The 26,928-nt window shown below is 41.5% G+C and overlaps 1 protein-coding gene across 1 annotated transcript in view; it reads right to left on the bottom strand.

The window, feature by feature from the left end:
- The window catches only part of SORCS3 (sortilin related VPS10 domain containing receptor 3), a 216,492-nt gene that overhangs the window by 21,411 nt on the left and 168,153 nt on the right, over positions 1–26,928 (bottom strand). Inside the window, exons 16-20 of the mRNA XM_074875690.1 lie at positions 14,666–14,783; positions 13,021–13,154; positions 8,807–8,920; positions 7,151–7,322; positions 775–961 (exon numbers count right to left, since the gene is read on the bottom strand). Coding sequence (XP_074731791.1) covers positions 775–961; positions 7,151–7,322; positions 8,807–8,920; positions 13,021–13,154; positions 14,666–14,783 — 725 coding nt within the window. The remainder of the gene's footprint in view (positions 1–774; positions 962–7,150; positions 7,323–8,806; positions 8,921–13,020; positions 13,155–14,665; positions 14,784–26,928) is intronic.

Here is a 26,928-nt window from a genome sequence, read left to right as displayed (position 1 = left end):
GGCTAAGGGGGAAGACAGACATTGCTGTGAACACCATTAGGGGCAAAACCGATGAGGTACATCTGAACACAGATGGAGCTCTTTGCCCAGGAGATCTAGTAGCCTGAGAACAGGACAAAGAACTGGGATCTTCCTGGTCTCAAACTGCATTTTAAACCCTCTGCTCTCTCCCATGGCTTTGAGAAAGACAGCTGGGGGCTCTATATTTGAGTCTGCTCATGTGCCAAGCAGAAAGAAATGGCATTGATCTACCAAACAGGATGGAAAAGTCGGGAATGTATGTCAAACATGAGATACAAGTAGCACATTAGCTCTCAGTATATTCATATCCTAGGAAGTATGCTCAGCATGATGCTTTTCTTTTATTTAATAAGCACTGTAAATTCCCAAATCCTGAATAACAGACTCAAAATTTATTAATCTAAACCTTTTTGTATCAGAATCTTATTGAGAACATACATTTGGACTTAGTTTCATATGCTGTTTGGTCTTTGACCCTTTCAGAAAGCCCAAGAAACATTTTCATTTTTCTCTGTATCTGTGAGGACTGCAAATATACTTGTGTTAAAAGAAACTTCCCTTCCTCCAATAAAGTTTACTTAAGAGAAATTAACTTTTCTAGACAGAAGAGTGTCTAAAAGTCCAAGCCTTTGGCAGAGCGTGAGCTGCATATGTAGGTGGGTTTGCATGTATTCTTAGGCCCCACTGAAGTTGCAGGGATTTTCAGTGAGGTCAGGTTTTCACCCAAGGAATCTAGCAGCTGAAAGTACTTACAGACCACATGCAGGAAGAGGACAGCAGTGTCAGAGCCCAGGCTGTTCTCTGCATATGCCGTCACCTGAAAGATTCCAGCACTCTTATACACATGCCGGATGCCATCCTCAACAGGGCTGAAATTAGCGTAGGATACTGCAATGCCGTCTCCAAAATCAAGCTGAATATTTGTCCTTTGGAGATCACCCTGCAACAGAGAAGGTTGAATTAGGAAACTGGGCTGATAAGAGTTATTTATATTACTCTCCATTCCAGTTCTCAGTTCCATTGTATTAGCATGGACACAAACTTGTAACTTTACAAAAAAAGCCTAGCTTTGTTCTCTCAATCTCCAAAGTGGCCAGACTCAAATCAACACCAGGTAATTATGTACAAGCAATGCTTAGAATAGCTGAACATTTACACCTGTAAAGAGATGTTATTCCCCCATGTTGGGTTTAGAGATTTTGGGAGGGCAGATTGACAAATGTGCATGTATCAAGGGGACCATATTTGAATCATCTAATGCAATGCATGGTTGGGATTATGTGTCACTGAAGTGGCCAGGGCTTTGCACAGCCTTTCATTGAATGGGTGGTGTCCAACAAGTACCTCCATTAGAGGCAATGAGATAGGAGGCACTACACTGATGGTAGGATAGACGCTATTTAAAGAGTAATTCTCATGTGCACATGGGAGCATCGGGAACACTCTGGAGACAGGACAATGGTTAAAGTGGCTCTCCAATACATTCCAAAGAAACAGAACCTAGTCTGGGATGCTCAAAGTCTAGTCCAGGCTAGTTTTCCAGGGTTCTTGTATAGTCAGTGAAAGAGAAAGAGGATGACAGTAAGAGACCAACATATTCCATCCTAAAATAACTGAGACAGGTGACATAAATAATCTTCTGCAAATATTCATCCCTGTACCCTGATGATAGAGAGTCTAGATGACTAGTTTCAGCTAGACATGTAACTTCAGGATGGCTGAATTTATACAGGTTGGATTCCACACCAAGGACTGACAGTTTTTGTCTAATGTCAGCCAACACAGAGATAGGGCCTGGATACACAGGAGAGTGAAGTAGATGATGAGAAAATCCCTTCTAGGATTACTTTCAATGACAGCGATTAAACGAAGGAGGGAACAACAGATGAGAGATTCCAGCATTGCAGGTATTGTCTAGGGGCAGCAGCTGCACTGTTTTAATTTAAATCATGCTTTGAACTACTGTACTTGAACTGCAGAAGTGTCTGTTATTTCAGTTTCATGGAGCCTTACTATATACTTGTCCCCAGCTGACTAAAAGTAACACAAAACAAGGCTAATTTAAACAGAGCTAAAGCCCACTGCAGTTTACTGAAATAAAACTACACCTTGGATTAAATCCCTGTAGCTTTCTGCATATATATAAAATGTGTTGGTCCAAGTAATTTCCTTTCATGAAAGGTCTCTACTGTATTCACTATGGGCGAAGAAGGTACCACTACCTTTTGGAGATGCTCCTAGACCAAAACTGAAATCAGTCCCCACATATATTGAGGATAAGAGCGAGATTCCAAAGTAAAAAGAAAAAAAAATTTCAAAAAATCCTTGCTCTTAAATTTAACTCTCATTTCTTTGAAGTTTTTTTAAATAGGAAATTCAGAAATATTTCATGGCCATCTCATAAACTGCATTATAGCTGTAAATGCACAGGATCAGGATCAAAGCTACTGTGCAGTTCCAGTACATACTGATCTAAAGGAGGGAAACAGCCATGTAACTCACAGCCAGTTCTAATGTACCTCTAATCCCTTCACAGCCAGCTCAAATCCTGCAGGGTCTTACATCCACTGCGCTCACTGAAAAAGACCACTGAACTCACAGATTTCACTAAAGCCTCTGGACCAGGTATTGCACAAAACAAACCACGACTTCCTAGAAAAACTGTGTAGATCAGACAAAGGGAAAATATTACATGGGACAACCACACCTGTGACAGTCCCAAAGAGTTTTAGAGCTGACAGCATCAGCTTTCCTCTGAGCAGTAGGTTTTAAGTTTACCTGTGTGCAGCAAAACACATGGCTTGCAGCCTAAATTCTGACTATGAACCTCACATCTGTAAGCAATTTTTCATATGGTCCAAACACATTCATACATAGCACAGGTCCATTTTGGATCATGACTTCTTATCATCCCAGGATAAAGGCGGAATATTGGCTGGATCATGGAAAAAGAGGCCCTTAAATCAGGATTAAATAGCTCACAGGATGTTCTAACTCAAATGATAAACAACTGAGACCAAAGGTGCACAACAAAGGCTCCTGAAGAGATAGAAACATCCATGAAAGGCAAAGAGCCCCAGTTCTTGCCTCCTACTGACTCCAAACTCACACCTGCTGTGTTCTGCTACCAGTCCCAGTCCTGAGAGCGCACCTGATCTTGTCCTTTGGATGGAAACCTGGGAGAACATACAAGACACCAGACTATACTGAAGCAAGTTTCCTGTGGAGATAATTAGGACAGCAGCATGTCCCACAGACTTTATCTTCCTCATAGGCCATGCCTGCATTAACAAATCAGTGTGTAGGAAGGGTATTTTTCAGATGTAAATTTGCCTTGACTGTATACCTGGAGTCTTCAGGTATACACCCATATATCAGGGTTATTACATGTAATTTTTGAAATATAGATATCTGGTTATAATATGCTCGATCTTTTTCCTTCCTTGCTCCATCATTCCCATTCCACAGGAGTCAGGGGAGTTATGGCTGTTGACATGATCGGGGCACCAATTTCACCTCTGCCCTACTAAGGCATTAAAAATACAGTCTAAACCAAAAAGAAAACATACAGGAGTAGAGTGGTAGTGACATTAAAACCTATCTATAACATTGAGTAGTCAGTAACACCCTTTTGACAGAGAGTTTTTTAAGTCACTCTAAAAAATTCTCTAGCAGGGGCCAAATTACCCTCTTGGGATATTCAGGTATTTGATAGAAAGCCTCTCACAACTTGTTAAACCTTTCAAAACCACTTCTTAAGGGAACATACTAAGACCACAAGTTCATCTCTTATGGAAGACACTGAACAGAGGATAAAAATTTGATCTGGGCTGGATTCATCACTGGTGAACTGAGGCTGAAATGTCTTGCTCCCACCATGGCTGCTCCTCTCTCATGCCTTACAGTCCTCTTCTATTTCTTCCTTGCTTCTCCAATATGATCCTATCTATCTGAGAAGGTTTGAAGTGGAGAAGCAGGAACAGATTTTTCGTGACTAAACAAGAGCAGATATCTTTCTATGCAATCATGAGAGTTGGGTCTTCAATGCAAAGCCTGCCCATCACCCTAATCATGTTTTCTTTCTCCTTTCCATACCTCTATATCCAGTATATAAAATACTAAAACAAGTGTGCTAGCCTCACACATTATGTCAGATACTCTAGAGTTTATGAATAAAAATTAAAATAGAAATGAAGTGGAGGCATTTCAAGTTGAAAAAAAATCATTGCTCTCCATATATATTCAAACAGCACGTTTTATTGCTTTAAACCCTGTAAACCACCAAAAGGGAATGAGCTAAGGGCTGTCACAAAGATTGGAGGGAGCTCTGTGTACTGAAATCAGCAAGCAGGCAAAGGGTAGTGGAACGGGTGGAGAGGAGTATTGCCATGGAACAGCCCTTCAAAGCTGTGAGATGGCATAAACAGAAGGGAACAGAACAGTTCAGTAATTGAACTTTTTTTTTTTTTTAGGTGTACCCTTTAGAGGGGAGCTCGGGATGCATGGAGATCAGGTGCAAAAACAGATTCATAGATCTGGTCAAGAACACAACTCCATACAACAGCAGTTTGGCAGTCTATTATATCCCTATGCTCAAACTCAAACTTGGATTTAAAAAAAAAAAAAAGGTAAAAAAATGTGCTTCTCTCTTCAGGTTCCCTTGCATGTTTACACAGTCCAAATCACAGTCCAGTCCCATATTCCTAAAAACACAGCAAAATCATCAGTCATTCTGAATTTCTTTGTCCATTGTCATTGTCATGCACGTATTCTGAATTACAACTGTGAACAATATTACTAAAGCTAAATCTATAAATCCTGAGAAGTATTCATTTACCATTGGGCAGCATAAAGGTCAGTCACACCAATATATTGATGGTGTGTACTAGAAGGTAGAAGGGAACTGATGGCCAACCACAAAGTTGCTGATCAGGGTTAGTCTGAAACAGTAGGAAGGCTGAATGGAGACCATACAGATGTCAGACTGCTGTTTGGCTCAGAAAGTGTGTGTAGACAAAGATGCAAAACAATCCACCAGGAAACAGACTGACTAGAGAAGGTGGAAGGAAGCAGGAATGAGTGTTTATGACAGCAAAGTATGTAATAATTAAGAAATAGAAATTATTTCTTCCAACTCATAAGGAATACTTTGATGACAATTCATTTGTCTCAGGTTCACAGTGAAAGACTGGAATAGTTTTGCCCAAAATCTCAGTGTTCTTTTTTTCTTTTCCCCCCTCCTCTTAAAATGTCTATTCTTTTAAGAAACAAACTCAACGCACAACTCTGTGGAATAAGCTGCTCACCCACAAAGACATTTTCTTGAAAATCCTCTTCCCTTAGAAAAAAATTGTTTCAATGAAATGTTTTTCTAACTATCCTTATTTTTCAACAAAGGACATAGAGTGAACGCCCTCACATATTTATTCATCTGCCTCTTCAATCTCTAAAGCCTTATAAAGACTCCACTCTTCAGCTACCTTGACTGCTGCCTTATTCCCCATCTGTTTATCATTCTTTGTATGCAGCAGTTCCACTTGAGTTCCTTAATAAATTACTACTAGATTCCTAATTTTTAGATTATGTCTGTTCTTTTCTGAACTCCCACTCACAGTGTCTATACAAATCATCTTACCATGTCAAGTCTGCAGAATATAAAAGAATCAGCCAGGTAGACAAGAAATCCACTTTGTATAAAAGCAGAGCATGCATGAACCTCTGAAGAAGTATGTAAAGAGGCCCTGTCAAGATTAGTGTGGTCCCAATGAAACATTTAGTTACTGTATAAGAATTTAAATTAATAGAAGTGTGTGTGTTTAAAAAAAATAACAAGGTATCATGAGAAAAAATTTCTCCATGGCAGTATGCTCAGATTTACAACAGCTTCTTGTACTCTTGAAGGTCTAAGTTGCCAAAGGAGGCTACTCCTGGGACTGGGAGGGGAAGGGACACTACGCTTGCACTGTTTCTAATATGATTTCCTCAGAGACCTAATGTTGTTTGTTGTCAGAGCAGAATACTTGGGAGACAGGCATCTAGTCTGTCCCGGTGTCATTATTCTTATGTCCGTGACCATGATATGTCTGGCTCCCATCTGTCTCCAGGTACTGTCCCAAAATGAAGTACACAGGACAGAGCAGACAACAAAATGTACTTGTGGTTCTCCAACACCACCTCACTCCCTGGCTGCCCCTCCTGAGATACCCAAAGATGTTAGAAGTGAAGTTGTGAGTTGACCCTTGTGTTTAACCAGAAAACAGATGTAACACAATCCACTGTGGGAAAATCACTGTTGGACCTTCAACAACACCTTCCAGATGGGCAGTCAGAAGCCAGCAGGGGAATGCAGCAGCTGCAAACACAGCAGGACTTTTTGTGGTGCAGTCACATATATCCCTAAACACCAAATCAAATCACAGACAAGAAGAGGCATAAGATCATTTGAAAAATCCTCCTGTCAGACTGAATACATCCAAGTACATTGGTGACACAGGCTGCGCCATACATGTTTGCCAAACAGAGGGGTACCTGACTCATAGAGATCACCAGAAGTGCCTCAATATTTTGATGCTTCAGGCACAAGCATGGCCTGGTATCACTGGTGGCTAGAGGGAATCGTACCAATAAATAAATAAAACAGATATGGTCTGGAGAGCTCAGTGGTGATTTGAGGAGGCTCAGCTCCTACTGCAAAACAATAATGTCCCTCACTGCTCCCCACAAGTCTGAAAATATTCCCCACCGTTCTTAACCTTTCCCAGCAGAGCTTCAACTAAAGCCTTTCATCCCAGAAACAGAATTATTAAGCATAGAGACATCAGTTCTGCCTCCCAAACTCCATAAACTGCAGTTCACTGGAGACACCAAGAAGCTAGTGGGGAGATATATTTTTGACCAGATCTATCTTTCTTCAATCACTGATAGACAAGATAACCAGCCAAATACTCCATACCCAATATGATTTGTATGTTTCATGTATAGCCCTCTTCCATTAATTCTCCTAAATCTTAGGAGTGTTCATCATTTCATGACCCCACCTGATCGCTATTTTCCACTCAGCAGCCTGACAGGTGAAGGAAAAGAATGTCAGTTCTGCCACGCAGTGAAAAGTTTGCTGAGACTAACACACCTCTTCCATAAGGATGATGAAGGTGGCATTGTGTCCCTGCTCTGTGACCAACTTTCCATCAGTAGTGATGATCTGCAGTCCCCGAGGTGCTTTTCCAGGGCATTTCTCCATCTTGGCCATGTACTTCTCTCGCAAGCCATCTGTGCAGTTGTTAGACACAATCCTTCTGTACCTGGTGAACAGTAAGAAAAGGAGATGGGGCTCAGGTGGTGGGCGGAAAAGTTTCTTTGTTTTGTTTTTGTTTTGTTTCTCCATACTAATGCATGTGTTTTTTCAAAAAACTGCCTGCATGATTCCCTCACTGAAAGGAAGGCTCAGAGAAATCTTTATTAAATTGGAGAAAGCCAAACAATTCACAATCCAACCTTCTCCAGAGATTCTCAGCAGCATCACTGAGAATAGACACACTTTGTGGAGGTGAATTACTCTGCACTGCTAAAAGGCAGAGAAATCCTCCAACTCCCCATGCCTGCAGGATTGCACCCTGCATCCCAGCTTTTTAATTATGCTTTTTATTACATTTTGTCTTCCTCTACTCTGCTAGAAGGCACTTGAAATGATCTGCCAAGAGCTTTGTCCAGTCAAATTTTAAAATGGTTCAAGGAATGGGTTTTTCTCTTGGCTCTTCTTGGAAGAGATAAGCTAACTATAAACACACTTTCTTGTTATTCCTAGTGTTGTTGAGGGAGAATAACCCTTTCTAGTAATTTCACAGTAAAAATACAGAATTGGTTAAGAAGACACAGACTCCAAATATTTCATTCTTGCTCTCTGCCAAGAAAGCTACAAGCAGTCATACTGGCCAGGGCTCCTGTAATTACATTCCATATTTATAGCAACCTTTCAGCTGAAATGGGGTCTCTGAAGTTGCATGGCTCCACACTCCCAGCAGCCTCACTTTGTTCAGCCACCCATAACCACCAGCCATGAACAACCTTGTCATAACTATTGAGCATGCAGGACCCATGACTCAGAAGCAGCCCTGCAAAGTCTGCAGGGCCTGCACTGCCTGAGAAGAAACATTGCAATTTTGTACCAACAGTGCAACCACAGTTTCGGAGTATCCCCTGCACAATAGAATAGCATTTGCAAAGAGATACTAGCATAATAAACCAACCCTTGATATCTGTTCTGGGTAAAACCAAGAGAAACCAGCACATGTAGCTTGTCTGAAATCGCACGGCATTGTATATACAAAGTTAAAATGGTGGAGGGGAAAAAAAAAAAAAAAAGGCTAAAAATTGTTCATTTGAGTCTTACCAGAAGCTGTTATAAATAGAAGCTGTAAGACAGGAAGAGCTTCAATGAAAAACAATGTGAAATACCTTGAATCTGTCCTTTTAAATGTTCAGCTGTCTCTCAGATAGACCTTCTTGATTCGTGTTTTAATTTTGCAGCAAAGGGGAGCTCCAAGTCTAGGCTCCAGGGATCATACATCACTTGATAGCAATACAATATCTACATGTCACTTATGTTAATGTGCTTCTCCCTGTCTCTGAGGAATGAGGCAATGTTCCATACAGATGCTGCTGCAAACATTACCTCTCGAATAAGATTGGAAAAGAGCCAGATGGAATGCAGAGAAAAAAGAACCATTCAGGTTCTCTTGTCTACTGCAAGGTCACCAAAACCAAAGAGATTGCAAGATTCACTTACCCGGTGCTGTTCAAGTAGCTTTGACCAATACTGCAATCCTTGGACAAGGAGGATGGGCTGAACCAGAAGGCTGGGACGCACTGGTTGTTGCTGTGCCTCTCATACCCATAGTCACTATGGAGACAAGTCATAAGTGCATCACTGTACCCATTCACTAGATTTAGCTCAGAGTTTTAGGTGATGTTTTTGCTCCCAAAGCAAGTGTGTCCTGGTGGCTCTCTGCTGGATGGCACACCATCATGGATTGGGCTCATCCAGAGACAAAGTACTTGATTAGTTTGAGAGGCAGGGACACAGTGGACTTGTGTTTCATTTGGTAACAAACCATGGTCAGAGATTCAGAGAGAAAACTGTATTGTTCATTTCTTTTCCTATTAATCTCTAAATATTTCACTTGGGTTCTCTTGGTTTGCTTGGTTTTTGCAGTCTTTGCTTTCAGAACAAACCAGACTAATTCCAAGATCTAATGACACTTTTCCCCAACAAGTTAGGAATATAAAACACTAGGAACAGTTCCTGAACAACCAGCTAAGTTATGTAGATTTACATATCTTAATGGCCTACCTGCTCTTTGACTGAGCTATGACTGGCCTAAAAGAAAAACATAGCTGTTGTTTTTCCAACACTAAAGTAAAACAACACAACCAGTTTTGTAGTCCAAGGCTTACACGGTATTGTGTCACATGGGGAAGGTAATCCAAAGTATTGATGCTTCCTTGGACCACCAAAGAGTGGAAGTGTACACAACCACATCCAGGACTTCTTTTTACAACTGCCTTTGCATACCAATATAATGATGAAACAATAGGATTAATCCAAAGCTTTCCATAAGTTTTAATAGGGTCTGGATCAGGTTTCTATGCATAGCCTATATTGGCAGGCTGGATTCAAGAGGCAAATAAAGAGAGATTCTGGATTATTGCCTGAAGCAGGTTAACAAATGCCAACAAACTAAACCTCTGTGGAAACACAGACACTACAGAAGCCACTGCCTTGATAGCTCTCTGTGCCCTTTAGGACACTCTGAGTTTTATCATTGCCCTATTCAGAGTCTGAATTGCCAACAGAAAGTCTCTAGGAAGACCTCTGGTGAGACAAAATTGTGCTATGTCCCCAGTGACCCAGGCTGCTACTGTTCCTTTTTTGGAGGGCAAACATTCTGCAAGCTACTTTAAAAGGTTTGGAGATTCCCTAATGCTCTTTCTCTCAACATTCAATTTAATCATTCTCAGTGGGTCTGACCTGCACAGTCAAAAATGCCTGGCAGTGACTTGGTAATTAAAAATATTCAGGAGGAGCTGTACTTTGCCCCAAAGAAGAAAAGAGCTGCATAAATATTTAATAAAATTAAAGACAACATTGCTGTATGCCCTCAAGGTTCTGTGCTTGTTCATTAACTTCTGGTAAATGTATATTAAAACCTTGCATGTTGCCCACCTTCCTTCTCATAAGCCCCAGGGTTTGCATAAGTTAAGGAAATAATCAAGTCCAGCTGCTGCGCTGTCTTTCTCAGGAAAGCTATCTTGACAGAGTAAATAAAGAAGCAGGAGGAGGGAAAAGAAAGACCAGTGAGAACTTTAATAACACTTCTGAGTTCCTTCTGCCATTCTCTTTGTCAGAAAAAGGCCAGGGTTTGCTTTTGGAAATGACTGTGTGGGTTGGCAGGAGTCACCCCCGATCTTGACTCATGAAGATTTGTTGAACTGGGGCCCTGGATCATGATTTATGCCCCTGAAATTCAGATCAGCCTTATATCTAACAGCAGGAAACAGACAGCACTGCAACATGAGGCAGACAGGGGCAAGGGCACTGTGAACAAATGGGAGGGAGCACAGCCCTCATGGCTTGTGCTGAAGGGCTCCTGCAGTCATTTGCCCTGTCTGCACAGCTTTCGAGGGCAGGTGTCACCACACCTAGTAGCATGGGATGCTCTGTGACCACAACCAGCCTCCAAACCTACTTACTGGGGAAGCAGAGAGACTGCCTGTTGGGACCTCCTGGTCAGTGTACTCACATAAGCACAGCTTCTGACCCTCCTCCTTTCCCTGACACTCCACAGGACTTGCTCAGTTCACATACAAGAGACAGGCCAGTCAGTGCTTCCAAGAACAACAGGCAATTGTGAACCCAGTCAGAAAAGGCATTAAGCAAAAGAGTAGGAGCTGTCCTTCCAACTGTAGATACCTACAGTGGGGATGTATCTCCATAAGCTCCCCGCCCAGAGCCTTCTTTTAGTCAGCAGAGAGAAAAGGCACTTCTCAGGACCTCCCCTTCTCATACTGACACACAAAAGAAGGCAGATGAATCATACTCTAGAATAACCTGTATCTTGCCACTGACTAAATAACTGTCTCATCCTTTAGAAGTCACAAGTAACCCTTCCTCTCTGAAAATTACTTTTAAGATAATCAAGCTTGGTGCCCCATTTCCAGCACCGCTAGTATTTTCTTCAGACTGATTGCCCCACAAAGGCTTCCATCCAGCCCTGCAGACTAGCATCAAAACTCACCCTTAAACTGAAGCCGGTTCTTCTGATTCTCCATCACCATCTACAACAATTTTGCAATTGGAAGCCAGTTATCAATTCTGTTGGCAGTGCAGAGTCTAAAACAAAAGCCAGCTTGCTGTCCTCTAACTGCATTTCCTCTGCAGGACAGACAAGATTAACAGCAATATTCTCTCATATTAGTGGGAAAATTAAGCACAAATGCAAGGAACACATCAATCGATTGAAAAGATGCATTCTGATGCAGACCCTTTTCAAGGTAGAACAGCACTTAAGGCCAATTTAGCTACCACAGTTTTCCACTTACAGCTTAGAAAAGACAAGCTTCACTGTGAAAATAGAAAGCTGGTGAGGCACAAAGCCACAAGAAAAAAAAAAAGAGCAAATTCATAAGCATCTCTGGAGATTGGTGCTTGGTTCAGCTCAGAGGCATATGCCAATGCCAAGGGCAGATACTGCAAGGCAAGATAGTCTGTTCATCCTGCAAATTCGCACGATGAGAACAAAGGGAAAGGATCTCCTGAGTCAAGCTAAGGAGTCTCAAATGTAATTTTGGCTTTAGGAGCAAATTAAACATCCATCCAGATAAGATGAAAATCTCTGCTCTATATCCCTGAACCTCTCTCAGAGCCAAACTACTCTGATATTCAAGAAAACACTGGTCTTTATTTATTAATTTATGCTGCATTTCAGTGTGTCCACGTTCTAAAAAGAACTTAAGTCTCAGCTAAGTCCAAATAAGTGTGCAGATCTCATGCCTCACGCCTCTTCAAGAAGGATTCGAAGGTAAGTGAAGTTTTCAAGAATCACACCAATACCAAATCAGACACTGATCCTGATAACCTACCATAAAAATGAAAATGTTTTCTCAGCTGATCTGCTTTCAGGGTATTTTGAATTCCATTCAAATGACATTCTGATCGTTTAAGCTGAAACATCACAGCTATTGACAGTCTTAAATCTTTGAAATATTGGCTATCACAGGTTCCCTGTAGGAATTCCTTGTGCAGAGATCCTAACTGTTATGCATTCTCCCATCTCTTACCCCTGATTGTCAAGCAATATCAAGCAGTGGTTCATTTTTCCCCTGTTTTATTTTTAAGCTGCTTTCAAAGTGACCTTAAAGCAGTTTGGATATTATGGCCCCATTAAATTAGAAACACCAATATTTATGCAAAACAAGTAGCTACGTCTGACAAGGGTGGGGTGTACAGTCATGTCACAGAAGCCTTTTCAGAAATTTCTCAGTAAAACATCACTAAAAAAGCAACAAATTGTTCCCAGGAATTCAGAGGAATAATGATAAAAATGTGCATGTTTTGCTAGCTTGCTCCCTAGGTATTCAGTGACCTTGGACGTGACGACAGAGAAATTCCCCCTTTCTCCTGTAAGGGACATAGAAGAGACTTGGCTGTCATTCTTCTAGACCGATGGTCAAAAAAATATCAATCCATACTTGCAATTTTCTGCTTTTGAATTCCAGGCTTGGATTTCTCACGAAGATTAACAAATCTCTCCCGCAAATGAAGGGGACAATTCCCTCACATAACAGGTATGGAGATCACCTCTATGCTATATGGTATGATCACAGCCACAAAGCTGCATGAGACCCAGTTTCTCTGCAAGGTTTTCTGTCTGGCCAGTATCTCAGACACTGCCAATGCTACAAGAACAGTCCCCGCAAAAGTCCCCAGAGCCACATACTCACCACTCAAAGTCCCCTTGACCGCAGACACATGGTTCAGACACCACAGTTTGGGAATAGTCCCGACCTAGGGAACACTGGGCTCCAGGCTTGCGTTTTTTATAGATCTTCCTCTCTCCCATAACACAAGGCTCTCCCTTCAGCAGCCAAGGAAAAAGAAGAACAGAGAGTTGTAGTGGCAGCTGAACCCTAAATGAAACATTTTGTCAAAAGGCACAACATGCAATGAAAGCAAGCAATTACCACTGGGAGAGTTGGGAGCTAAGAGTCTAGATCCTTTTTGTGGCTTTGCAAACTCAGAAGCCACCTTGGGAGGACCCACGAGTGCAGAATTGAGTTGGGATGCTAATGACAATGTGCCCAAGATGCCTGGGTGCCCAAGCCATTGCACCCACTTATGCCATATTTCAGAAGGCATCCACCAATGTCCAACTAATGATCCTGAAAAGACAACGTGGATGTACTCCAGGGTTTCTTCCATATGTCAGATGAAATCTTCTACAGGAGGAGGTGCCCAGGCCTGAAACCCAGGGCAGAGACAAAATCTAGGTGTGGAACCCAGAACTCCTGGCTGCCCTCCTTTTTCTTTGTATAGTTAGCTTTGTTATAGACCTCAAATAATTTTGATGGTGTGTTATACTGGGATTTTTGAACACAAAAGTTTCCAAGAGCACTACTGGAAGTAGCTAATATAAAAGAAACATTTGACATTTAGGTGAGTTGCTATGGACAGAATTTTCTCTGATGCAGAAATAATCTGTCTGCATAGAAGTAAGAAAAAACTCCAGGAAAAAACCTGATTGAAATACTTCTCTTTCTCATTTAACAGCGATTCCCAAGATGGCTGCCTGGTTACACACATCTTCCCTTTTGTTTCATTTATTTAATTCTGTGACTTAAGTTATATGATACAACCTTGCCAAATTAATACTTATTTGTAATTCATGGATTCCATTCAGGAATATCACAGTGCCAATAGTTCTGGCTCTAGTTATGTTGCCCTGCAGGGAGTGGGACATCATACTGGTGGCCAGTAATCCATAAGTAATCTTCAGAGGGTACTGAGCTCTCTCAGTTCTAGTGGCTCCAGGACCTGAATCTATCCAGCATGAAAATAAGCCAGAGTATATGAAAAGCAAAGCATGTAGCCCTGAATAGAATGAAATAATTTGGTCTTCTCTGCTGTCTTTTATTCAAGGGCTCCCCAGAGTTTTATAGACACCTGCAGGACGAATAAATGTTTTTATTTTCATTTTTGAGTAGGGAAAATAAAGGCAAAGTGAAAGAAAATTATTTTCATGAGTCACTGACAGAGCTACAAAGAGTTCAATGTCTCCTACAATTCAATCACAAGGTGAGGTTTTACATTGCCCTGAGCACTGAGGGCAAAAAGATCCTGCTGGTACAATGGAATATTTTCATACAAAGAGGAGTTAACAATCTTCCTAACTTGTCCAGAGAAGACTGGCCCCGTGTTTATTCATCCATATGCTTCAGGGGAAGAAAAGCATCAACAAGTTAGGACTGTGACTTGATGGATGCAAAAAATCCATATTCTCTGCTGAAAAGAACAAGTACATTCCTACCTGACAACACAGAGTATGGGAAAAAGAACACCCACCATCCCCTTCCTACACAGTGGTAATACCTGATTGTGCAGATGCCAGGTTTGGTAGTCATCTTTGTTACACCTTCGGCTGAAGATAGACTTGTAGTCCACCTTGACCAGTTGCCATTCAGAACGGAGACTGAAGTGTCCAAAAACTCTGAGCATGGGAGAGGAAAAAAAGAACCAGAATCAACCAGAGATATGCTTCCATTACGCAAATAATTTCTCATGAATCTCAGCTGCAGAAACCAAAACAAAGTCTTGGAGCTTAATGTCAGAAAATGTTATTCAGTCATAACATTCAGTAATGAATAACATTTTCATGTTCATATAACATCCTAGGATCATTTGGCCTTTTCCTGACCCCTTGTACAGCCTGTGTTGGAAGGTCTTCCATGCCTCTATTACTTAGCACAACGGGCCCTGAGTCCAATACAAACAGCTAGGTATCAGTCAAGAACAATAAACAACCAGACTAGAAAGTAATGTGTCTAATGTCAAGGGAGCTATTCTGATGAATACATGGGTTTGGTTGTCTCAAAAATCAAGCCTTTCTTAGCTGACTCAGTTTCTTACTGCTGAATTTTTGTGTTGCACAAACTTACTACTGAATGAATTGTAAATGAAACACCTAAAATAAAATATTTGGGATACAGACTGGAAGCAAGTGACCTGTAAAATGGCAGCATCCCTTCCACCTGGTGAATGCTGACTGCAGCTAGTAGGAGTGGAATTATAAACAATCAGTAGAGTTTTTTCTTAATTCTTTTCAGTAGGTCACCCATCATCAGCAGTCGCTTATCACACTCCATGGTTCATCTAGCTAAGCAATACGTAATAAGCTGACTTTCAGGATGAAAACTACACATTTTCCCACACAACTCCAGGGCAACACAAGGCTCATACTGAGTAAGGCAGTATACAGGAGTGTCGCAGTAGAGACGGACACGACAAACATCAGATTGTATAAAATGGCCAAAATGGTTACAATGGCTCCTTTATTGTTCTAACAAGCCTTTTTATAACCTTCTTCAAAGTAGATGTTCATACAGGATTGGTTTACTTTAGTAAGTAAAGAAACAGTTCATGATTGGGTGATAGTTTCTCAACTGAGTCATTAGGACAGTTCCTCTTATCTTAGTTCTCTAATCTTGTTTCCATGGCACTTCTCATGACTTTCCAGCTTCTCATGGACACACTGGAATCTCGTCAAGGTTAAATTCTTCTTCAATTAGACTAGAGGCAGACCTGCTGCCTCCCCCAACACAGGAGCAGTTGGAACTGAAGGGTCAGCACTCAGAAAATAGTGGAAGGACTCAGACTGTAATTTAAAACTGAGGCACAGATCTGTTACAAATAGGATGATGAAAGAGATCATATAAAATCTAATAGCACAAGAATCTTCTACACAAGCTTGGACCAGAATGTCAGAGGCAGAGCTGGTTGCTGAACACAGGTCTCTCTAAATGCCATTACAACTCTATGGCCCTCCTCATGCAGGGAAAGCTATGTGCTTGCTTAAGCATCTGGAAGGGAAGGACCAAACCAGCAATGATCACTGATGGTATACATCACCAAAATACCACCACCACAAATATTAAGGAAGTTTACCTGTTGGAAGTTCACACCTTCAACAAAGAAAGGAAAATCATAGCAAAAACATGGTTTAATTAATAAATAACACCAGGTGCCCAGACAAAAGACTCCATCTATTCAGAAACATTGCATGAATGCTGCAGGGTGCCCAGGTTTTGCTCAAGCAGCAGCTTCCTATTCCCTTGGCCAGCTCTGATTTTCTCAGTAAGGAGCAGCTTTTCAATCAACTGCAGCTGTATTTCCAAAGAGGTGTGTAATAGGAGGATATCAGGATGGATGACCAGACTTTAAAAGCCATGAACAAAACTACAGCTTCTCATCAGCAGCAGGAACATCTCAGTACACATTAAGAACAAAAAAATTAAAACAACCAAGTTGATTTGTCATTATAACATGACAGTTTCTTGGCTATCTCAAATATATAAAAGAACCTAAAACTTCATCTAAAATACCAATTCCAGATTTTAAAAATTCTGCATGTACTGAAACCCAAATCTTTTCTGTAACTTATGAAATGTCATTGTGTCACCCTTATTGCAAGATTTAGAGGGCAGAGAAATAATGCTTTTTTTCTTTATATCAAATCTTTCACTAACCTGCATTTTTACCCAAGCCACTTATGAGATTAAAGTTTTTGTTGTTTTAATTATTCTAGACTAAAAAAGAAAGAGGGAGAGAGACAGATGATTTACAAATTTCCCTATGAAAGCAAAAGAGAAACAAAAGAGAAAACTTCTATTGAGTTTCCAAGCACTGACTGCAATCCAGGTCCTGCTGTGTCCCCAGTGTGCCATTCTTTACTTCAGTTCATCTTAATTTACACTGTAATTACACAGGGTTGTTGGCTTTGCTCTCCCCTCACTGCCCAAACGCCTTCTCCTGTGGACTATAGCCTGCACCAAAATTACCCTCCAATGTCCTGGTTTTGGTGAAACAGAGACCATCCAGGAATCAGTCACGTGCTCCCATTCAGACCTGTCTCAGCTCATGGGTATCAGCGAGAGAAAGGGGGGGGGGGGGGGGGGGGGGGGAGGGGGGCGAGGGGAAGATCTGAGAGCCTGGAGTTGTAGGCTTGTTGTGGACACTTTTCTATATCCAAATTCTGCCTCACAGAGGCAAGCTCCAAGAAACTGACAGGAAGGAGAAAGGATACAAGAACCACCTGTGACAAATGCATACACAGGTTAGAAATTAATAGGTGGGGAAGGACTGGTGCAGTGGAATGGATTTAGAAGGTAGGTTGTTGCTGGCTCTTCAGAACATTTCTTAGTGTAGTCCTAAATGTGCAGTATTAGCAATAGGAAATGCCACCACATTCAGGCAAAGCTACAGAATAAACTGCAATTCCTGTTCCTCAGCACAAAAGCACATCCTGGACCAAGATCAACCTATGGAAACCATAGCAATATGGGGTGCCAGGACACTCGCTGGGAGAAGGAGGGAGAAGGAAGGAATGGGGAATAGCACAGAGGCGGGATGCAGAAGGCCTCTGAAACTGTACTCAAGTATGAATTCTAACTCCGGTTCCCCTCCCCACTTTCCCTTGGCACTGGGTAAATCCCACCAGCTTTTACACCACAACTGTTTTCAGCACATACTCTTACAGAGTGCGTGTCTGCTCATGGTACTATTGCACAGCTGGGCAGCTCTCCCGTGAATTTTGTTTATCCTGGATGTGATGCATGACTGAAATGTCATTCCTTCAAAGCAGCAACTCAGTAAGCAGAAGTCATTTAGTCCAGCAGGATTTGACCTGGGTGTTTATTACACAGAAAACATAGCAAGAGGAGGGGAGAACATAATCAAACACAAACACTTGCCTGAACCCATAAGATAACAGGGCTGGAGAAATCCAACACTTCAGCAACCAATGCATCTCAAAGAAACTCTTGTTCCTCAGACCGACCCTTAGCTATCTGTCCAGCAAGAAAGCAAAAGGCATCTTTGTGCTTTACAAGCCAGAAATGCTTGCTTTTTAAATCTATTAAAATAAGCTAAAAAAACCCTTTGCCATTGAAATTCTTCCATGATAATGATAATTAATGGAAAAAACAAAGTTTCCTAAGTGGAAGGCAATATATTAGCATTCCAAAAGCACAGAGCATTAGCTACTCTTTAATTAAATGATTTCAAAGAAGATCTTTGTATATAATTGCTATAATTTAGATGGAAACAATACTACACTAAATGTAATTAGAGGACTGTGAACAGAGAGGGACGTTCTCCTGCGTGTTGCAGAGATGGTTCTGGGTCACCTGATTTCTAAAGCAGTAACTTTTCCCCCCCCCTTGCTAATAAAAAGCTTCTTAAGCCTGATCAACCATTACAGTGTAGCCTTCAGAGATAAGAGCTACTGATATGCAGAGAAGATGGCAAGCAACTGCACCCTGTGAGCACTGCTCACCAATAATAAATGCAACCTGGACACCTACAGCACTTTTTGATTGACCAGCCAACATGATGAAGGTTACGTTACATTTCAAGATGACTCTTGTGCATTTGAAACTTCTATGAGAGTAAGCAAACATAAGGAATGGAAGAGTGCTATGTTATCTGTGGGGCTCCACTGGATTCTCAAACAGCCTTCCTTGAGAGGTGATGAAAACCCTCAACTTTTGTGGAATTAAAAATGGGCTAAACAAACCATCACAGGGAACAAACCCCGACTGAGCAAAATCAGGTATTGCAGATGAACCCTGCTTTCATCAGTTTTGTGAACTACATCACTGGATATTTTTCCATAAGGTGCATGCACATAACTTCTCCCCACCATATCCATTTTGGGGTGGCCAGGCCCAACAGAGAGAGTTGGGCAGACAGCAAAGAACTGCAACACGTTAAAACTGCTAGTGTTCGGCTATCAATAAGTGCTTAGCATTAAGTGCTCCAGTATGTACATCTGAATTTCTGTATCCAGTGTGGCTGGACAAAACAAGTCCCAAGGAAAGAGATGGAAAAGGAGATTGGTGGGAGTTTATTTTTCCCTACTCAACTGGTGAGTCCTCACATTGCTTTGAAGATACCATCGCATTTATCTTATATGATTCCTGTGTGCCTTTGTTTCTCATTTAATTTGTCTGCTCACTAAATTAGGGAAGTGGATTTTTTTTAATAAATATAGCTAGGCAGACTATCAAGATGATACAGGGAAAATGGGGACAAAGTACTATGCATTTTGCCTCAATAATTTTGTTTACCATGGTCTAACTGAAAGCTCTTAACTGCTTGTTGCAAGGATAGAAGACGAAAGAAGAGAGTTGGGTTTTCAAGGTCCAACTCTGGGAAGTACATTTTGATTTTTTCCATCTAAGCATTCTGATCTGGAAGTCCTTGAGAAGCAATAAATACAAGAGCCCAGATGGCATTTAGACAGAGTCAGTTTTCTGACTAAGCTCAATTTAACAAAAGTTCTCCAACCTAAGCCATGGAATGGTAATTTACAGGCTTTAGACAGGAGAGATTTTGTTCTGTCCCTCAGAGTAAGCAGTTAAAACTCCACATAAAATCTTAGCTAATAGTACAGCATCTTCTCAAATGGCTCTATGCATAACTCACAGTGAAATCATTGCTAGGAAACCAGAAAAGGCTTCCCAATCCCTTCTTTGGAGAAACAAGGAAAGGCTTTTATTGCCAGGGTGGTTGTCATTAATTTGTAGAAAAATTATTAAGAACCTGGAAAACAATTTCAAAATGCTTACAGATTTATGATGGAGTCATTTTGGAAAAGGTCATTGGCAATGCTGCTATAATTATATCTTTCATTAATTTTTTAAATACACAACAACTTACAAATGCAGTATATACTGACTGGATAACCTTGTACAGAAAATATTTAAAAGGCTTTTTACATTTATACAGTGCTCTCTTGTCAAATTGCATTGCTTTTGCTTTATCATTCCTTGCACTGTTGGTAGTTGTGCTTTTTATGTAATTCAATACTGCTCATTCCTGACAGGTCAACAGAATGACTTGAGGGTCACAAGATAACAACTCATCCACCTCTGGTATATAGATTCAACCGCTGTCCCTGCCTAGTGTATCAGAAATAGATCTTCTCAAGTAATAGCTCCTATATTGCTCACAGGAAAGGCATCAGCTGGATCTATCCCTGTCGGCAGTTTCAGATGAGTTGCCCAAGCATGGAAACTCATGCCTAAACCAAGACCCCTTCCATCACTTCTGAAGTGAACTGGGAGGACATTATATGCAAGCATGCACTGAAGCTCTCTGTACTTGGCTGGTCTGGTCTGGATAGATGGAGGACTTTTATCTTCCCTAGTAAGCCTAGCTCCTTCTCCAGTAATGGGAGATAAGGGTCAAAGTCTCTGGTAACACCTCCTGTCCTCAGCTGTGCCCATCAGTGAGACAGATGACCAGAGATACAAAGAAAGGAAACAGCTCATAAGGTCATCTTCACAACACAAAACATCAAATGTAGCCTCCTTTCTAAAGCATTTTTCCTTCACTGGACATCAACAAGGTGAGAGATGAAAAGGTACCTCATTTTGCTTCTCACAAAGTAACCGGGGGGCCTCTGAAGTCAGTTTTTAACAAGATTAAGCCCTACAGAATAGACTGGGTTTTAAGCATTTTGAATATCTAAAACAAAAAAAAAAAAAAAAAAAAAGAAAAAATATAATATACGTAATAGACAGCACCTTTTGAGATGAACTACACAAGCAGACAGATGAACGGATCAACAGAAAACCAGATAGAGAGCCAAATATATACTTTGATTGATAATACTGAAAGAAAAGCTAATTGCAGTGTCATCAAATACTTTCATTTAGTAAAGCTTGAAACTAACCTTGCTTTTTTCTCCCCCCTTTTACTGTAACAGAAAAATGCTTGCAGACGAAGTGTCTTAGCAAGCAAAAAATCCCCAATAGTAAAATCATCCAAATCAGTAAATGCTTCACCTGACCTGAATCTGTGCTTTTGTTGTGGGAATGTAGAGAAGGAGAAAGTCAAGCAAGATTGCTGTCTGATTTCAGTTAAAATCCCTCTTTATTTAGATCTGTGCCTCTAACAGGTAGTGCCAGAAGTAGTTATTTAATGGGCAAACCCAAGAAGTGCTATAAAGCACAATCCGGAAGAACCACCACCTGGCAGGGAAGAAAGTCTGTGTTGGTTTTTTTCCTAGTCCCCTGGAGGGGATGAAGTTCTCTCACCAAAAGCAGGGGGAGCCCCAGATCTGGGCAATCAAAGCTACAGGAGCACTGAGTGGTTAATCCACCGCCGTTGAAGGTGCTCATTCTCTTTTTGATAGCCAGCAGAGAAGCACATGTTGCTACTGCTGCAATTTTAACAGCTAACCAGGCATCCAAGGCAAACCTCCCTTCCCAGCAAACATCACCAATGTGGTTTCATGAGCAGAGCTTGGTCAATGCCACCCTCAACATAGTGTTCCTCTCTACAAACTGCTTGGATAAGTATCAGATGGGACTCTCTCATCACCCAGGGTAGGTCCATGCAGCATCAGCTTGGAGCCATCAGTGCAACAGTCAAGGACCAGAACTTTTCAAATTTGGCCGGTCTGCTCTCATGAACTCTAAATTAGTCATTTCACTTTTGGGCATGCTGCATAGATGTGGATCTGAGCAGTTGCCAGGTAAAGCCTACATATATCTAAGCTCTGCATTTCCATTCCTGTGGCTCTTGGCAAGCTTGGAGAATAAAGCTCTTCTGCAAGACCTAATTTGGTACTTATACAACCAGCACTGAGATGGAGCTAAAAAGCCTAGCCAGATCTGAGTTAGGGTTTACTGTTGGTTATTGTACTTTATACCCCAGTGTTTCATGCTCCAGGACAATTGATTAGTTCAGCATCAGCATGACATGAATCTATGGACACAACACAGACTGGTTGCTGCCATTTCCTCTGATCCAGAGTCCTGGCTAACATAGACCAGAGGTGGAGGTGATGACCTAGCAGAAAGTTAAGATCCAGACAAACATGGTAGCTCTAACTCAGAACTGACTGTGTCCCCATACAAGGTTCTCTCATTTCCATAACTGGTTTGGTCTGGACTTTTCTCCCCACTAGCCAGGCTACCCTGGTCCTGCATTACCTGAGAAAATGGTGAGCCTATGCTAGAGATCCTGGCTCAGCACACACACTTACAGAAGGACTTGGTACATTAATGTACTTCCATCACTTGTTGACATTTATAGCTTTTGAGACAATAAAAGAAAATGTTGAAAATTTCACACAAAAAAGAGGGTCTGTTATGAAATCTGGATCTGAAGACATCTGTGTGTAAGAAAGTAGCAGCAAAGCAAGACTAGCTCCTATGTGCAGGCTGAGCTGTTAGGGTCAAAACCACACAAGCAGCAATGAACAGTTGCAAATTTTGCTGGCGGGGTTAGGTTTTATGAATGGGAAGTGAGAGATGAGCTACTTCCCCATGAATTAAACATAAATCATGACTTTAGAGAAAACCAAATGGGCTGTGTAACCTCCTGATCGTTTTTTATTAGGGTTTAGATGGAATTAGCGTTAAAGAAGGTCACTAGTTACATGGAAATTGGATGGAAAGGGACTGAGACAAGGAAGTAGAACCTAATTGAAAGAGACACAGATCAGCAATTAGGGAGAGTGGAAGAGGGAGAGTGAGAGTTATACTGTCTTATGACTGGCAAGATGATGCAAGGAGCAAGAGACTGGAAACAAAGGAAACATAAAAGATGAAAGATGACACTGGAAAGGGGGGCAATTGCCAACAAGTGGTCTTTAAGAGCCACTTTGGAGCTTTTAATTCAGTTGCCTTTGGCCGACCTGTTAACTAGGAACAGTAGCCTGAGGGCAACTGGGTGATGATTCAGGGCTGCTGTAATTCTACCCGGTGCAAATTAGTGTAATTCCCATAGACCATCTCAGATACAAGGCCTTGTTCTACTGCTATTATTCAGAGGGAGAAAAAACAACAGCAGTGAAACTCCCAAGAATATACCAACAGCAGACAGCAGCTTGCATGATGACAAATTTGTTCAAGAAAATCTTGGTCTGTATTCTGTTTCCCAAGGGGAAGGGTCAAAGGAGAATTTCACAGAATTTCTCATGCAGATGAAATCTGAAAGAAGTGGTTTATTTCCATTTCCAAGTGAAACTGAATGTCATGACATGGAATTTTTCCACCGAAGGGAAATTCAAAGTGTTGGCCAGAGCTCACTGACTAGCCATCCACATTGAACTGGTCATGGAAAGCTGTACCACTGCCAGATTCCAGGTCAGGAGGGAGAGAGGAGATGGGGCAGGGGAAGAGAGTTTCTGTGAATACAGAGAAAAAACAAAATCTTGCAATGAAAATCCTGCAGTACAATCATGGCAGACCCTTCTCTCAGATTGGAAAACAATCCTCAGACTATTCATCAGCTCAACGGGCACTTCCTTTAAAGTGCCAGCAGAAGAGGAATACCACTGCAAATGACATGGTACAGCATGATCTTTTAGTTAGCAAGTAATGCCAAGTGCAATTAGTGAGTAATCTCCAGAATGTATAATTACAAAGCAGCCCTACAGTTTGGGCTCAATTTCTCCATTAGCTGCACAAATACTGCACAAAGCAATGGGAGACACAGGAATATTTTTCTTAATTTTTTTTTTAAGTAAAAACTGCTATCAAAATAAGAACTTACTAAATGACAAACCAAACCTTTTGAAATCTGGTCTCTAAAAAATTTATTGCCAATGTTCCCAAACCACTTTACATGACAATTGCTTGAAAAGAAATCTCAGCAACATGAAAGGGAGTGAGAGACACCTGGGAAGGGGGATGAGAAAGCATGTTAATTTTTAATGCTGTTTTTCAGAAGTGTTCTCTCTCTTCTTCGAAGCACTCATGAAAGACAACCAGTTACTGACAGCTATGAAACCTGAAGATGCTGCCTCCCTCTTCTGGAAAAGATACTGGCAGGTATCAGCAATCTGAGTGTTTCCTCCACTAAGAGGCAGGTGCTCCCCCTTTGCCAGAAGCTGGATAACACAGCATGTTCAGTCATTTCAATCTTTCATCCTATGAATCTGCAGATTTCCAACGAACAGAAATGTGGAAGCCATTGCTCAGAACATGTAAGCTCCAAACACATGTGACAGGGACAGTTTGTGGTGGAGCAGGGTGACAAGCTTTGGCTGGCACAGGGTATCAGAGAGAAAAAGGCTCAGAGAGGGGATGAGTTCTGTACCTGGCTGGGCAACAGCATGATGAAGTGGTTGACCAGTTATAGTGGGGGAATTTTCACAGGTTTTGGTAAAAGGAAGCATGAAACAAGGAATGTATGTACAATGATCAAATAAGGACAAACTCCCCTTAGGAATAAAGGTTTGTAGCACTACCTGAACTATGTGAGATGCCTCAAACTATAGTATGGCTCCTCTGGAGAGCTGCTCTCCACCACTCACTACAGCCCAATGATGAAAAACCTGTTAGAACGCACTCTGCAGCCAACCCAGCGCTGAGCCTTCCCAGCTCCCAGAAAAGCTGGTGTGCTGTACCACCCTCTGCCCTGCACAGGATCAAGGCCAGGCTGAGCTGAAAAGGTGCTGAGGCCATATGGTTTCTCAGTCCCCTGAGGGCTGGTGGGATCAGGGCACCAGAATATTTCATGGCTTGCTCTAATGGAAAGGTGAAAAACTGAAGAACGTATGTGTGCACAGCACCCTACCCCGACTGTGCACCCCACACCAGGCCTGAGTGCTTCCTACAACCCAGCCCAGCTGCTAGCAGGATGACAGCACAGGACCTATAATCCATCTGTCCTTACTTAAAAGCACACAAAACAAAGCATATTAGCCTCTAGATGAGAAAATCTGGGTTGTATTGTCATCAGGCAAACCTTGTCCTTTTACTTAAGGAAAAGAAATCATGTATCAGCCTGCTGCTCATACTGGCTCCTTCTGTAAGGCTTTTTTTATTCACTTCAGTGAACAAAACTTTCAGCCAGCACACCTTTTTCTAGTCCTCTTCCCTGCACATGCTTACTTTTCCATCCACCTTGTCTGAGCATTACAGACATGACTCCGCACCTCCTTCCCCCTGAGGAATGGGAAAAATCTGTACAGTGGGGTACTTATCTGGGACTCAGGAGACCTGATTTAATGCCAAGATCTCCCCATGACAGTCTGCTGAGTGGCTGACCACGGGCATGTCCCTCATTCTGCCTCAATTTCCCTACCTGCGGAATACAACAAACAATGCTGATTTCTTTAGCATAATACTGTCCACAAATAGCACTTGACTCCAATGAGAGTAATGTTTGCCCCAGAAAGCCAAAGCCAGACAATACATGCCACAAAGCCCAATGCCTTCTCCATGTGTTACAGCTTCTGCCAGGAATCTTCGAGTACATGGCACAACTTCTGGGAACTGATCTCAGGCCACAGACATCCTCTTCTAAGGCCCAATAAATCACACAATACTGTCTGAGAAAGATTACTCTAAGCAGTTGTTCTCATCATCTGATTTGTCTATTCAAGTGCCACAGAAAGACCTCAGCTCATACTGCAGGTATCAGCCACACAATCAATATTGTGCCTCTGTGGGATGTTTAGGTGAATTCATGCAGCAATCCAAAGACGAACAAATAGAATACTCCTCTGGCAGGGAGAGATGGGAGGAGGAAGTGACATTGATTAATCTGTGATCATTAATAATATTTTTAAGTCTTGCAAACGAAGATAATGATACGGGTAATCAACTGTCTTACTCCAGGGTATAAAGTGATCATCTGCTGGGACAAAATGGGAATTCCTATAACACACATTTTCTTGTCCATTGTAAAGTCATTTGATGGCATTAGCAGATTGATAATTTTCTCGCAAAGTCCCAGCTATTCATTACTTCCAGAAGGTTTTGAAATTAGATCAGATGATACAGGAATGCAGTTCACTATAGCAAATGCCAATATCGTCTCAATCGTTTTGATTTCCTAACTTAATAATTATATTTGTAATTTTTGTTCTCAGATCAAGTTCTAAATTTTACTTTTCTTCCTGTGTGAAATCATTATTTTCACAGATTCATTTTAATTTCATGGATCCTCATGAAGAGTCCTTATGTAGGTTTACACACTGCAGTTTGCACAGTCCCATGAATGAGGACAGTGCAATGAACTCACAAGGACATATCAGAGCCTTGCAGTAAAATCCATAGCCAGTAATAAAGCCGGTTGCACCACAAAGAGATATTGCAATAAACGTAAAAAGAAAGGAAGACTAAAGTGTGAGATAAAACCACAATGGGGACAAGAAGTAAAACCTACCAGTCCTTTCTAGGTATCTAATGGTACCTACACAACTTGGATAAACCAAGTTTTGAAATCTGCCCTCCAATCTTTCAAAAGCCCCACAGTTTTGGCAGGCCTGAGAGAATGCAAAGGCTGGCCTGGGTCCCAAAAGATGTAAAGATAAATAAGGATAGAGTTCAGAATCCTTCACCACAGTCACCCCCACACACGAGCTCTTCTGCTGGAAGCTGCAAGTTGGATTTAGCTTTCTACAGACATCTGGTGAAATCTTTCCTCCAGATTCCCTCTTCACCAAATCCTCTCTTGAGCTTAGCAGCAGCAGAAGTTGCAGAAGAAAATATGTTTTTTTCAGACAGCTTCTTTCTCTTTTTAGGGGTGCCAGCTACCAAGGGCGAAGGCTGGCCCAGCAGAGAGGGGGCCAATTCCCCTGACCACATTGCAGCAAAGGCATTATTTTCTAT

Source organism: Strix uralensis, chromosome 7 (genome assembly GCF_047716275.1).
Source record: "Strix uralensis isolate ZFMK-TIS-50842 chromosome 7, bStrUra1, whole genome shotgun sequence".
NCBI lineage: Eukaryota > Metazoa > Chordata > Aves > Strigiformes > Strigidae > Strix > Strix uralensis.
Note: the sequence above shows the minus strand (reverse complement) of the source record. Positions and strands in the feature narration are given on the sequence as shown.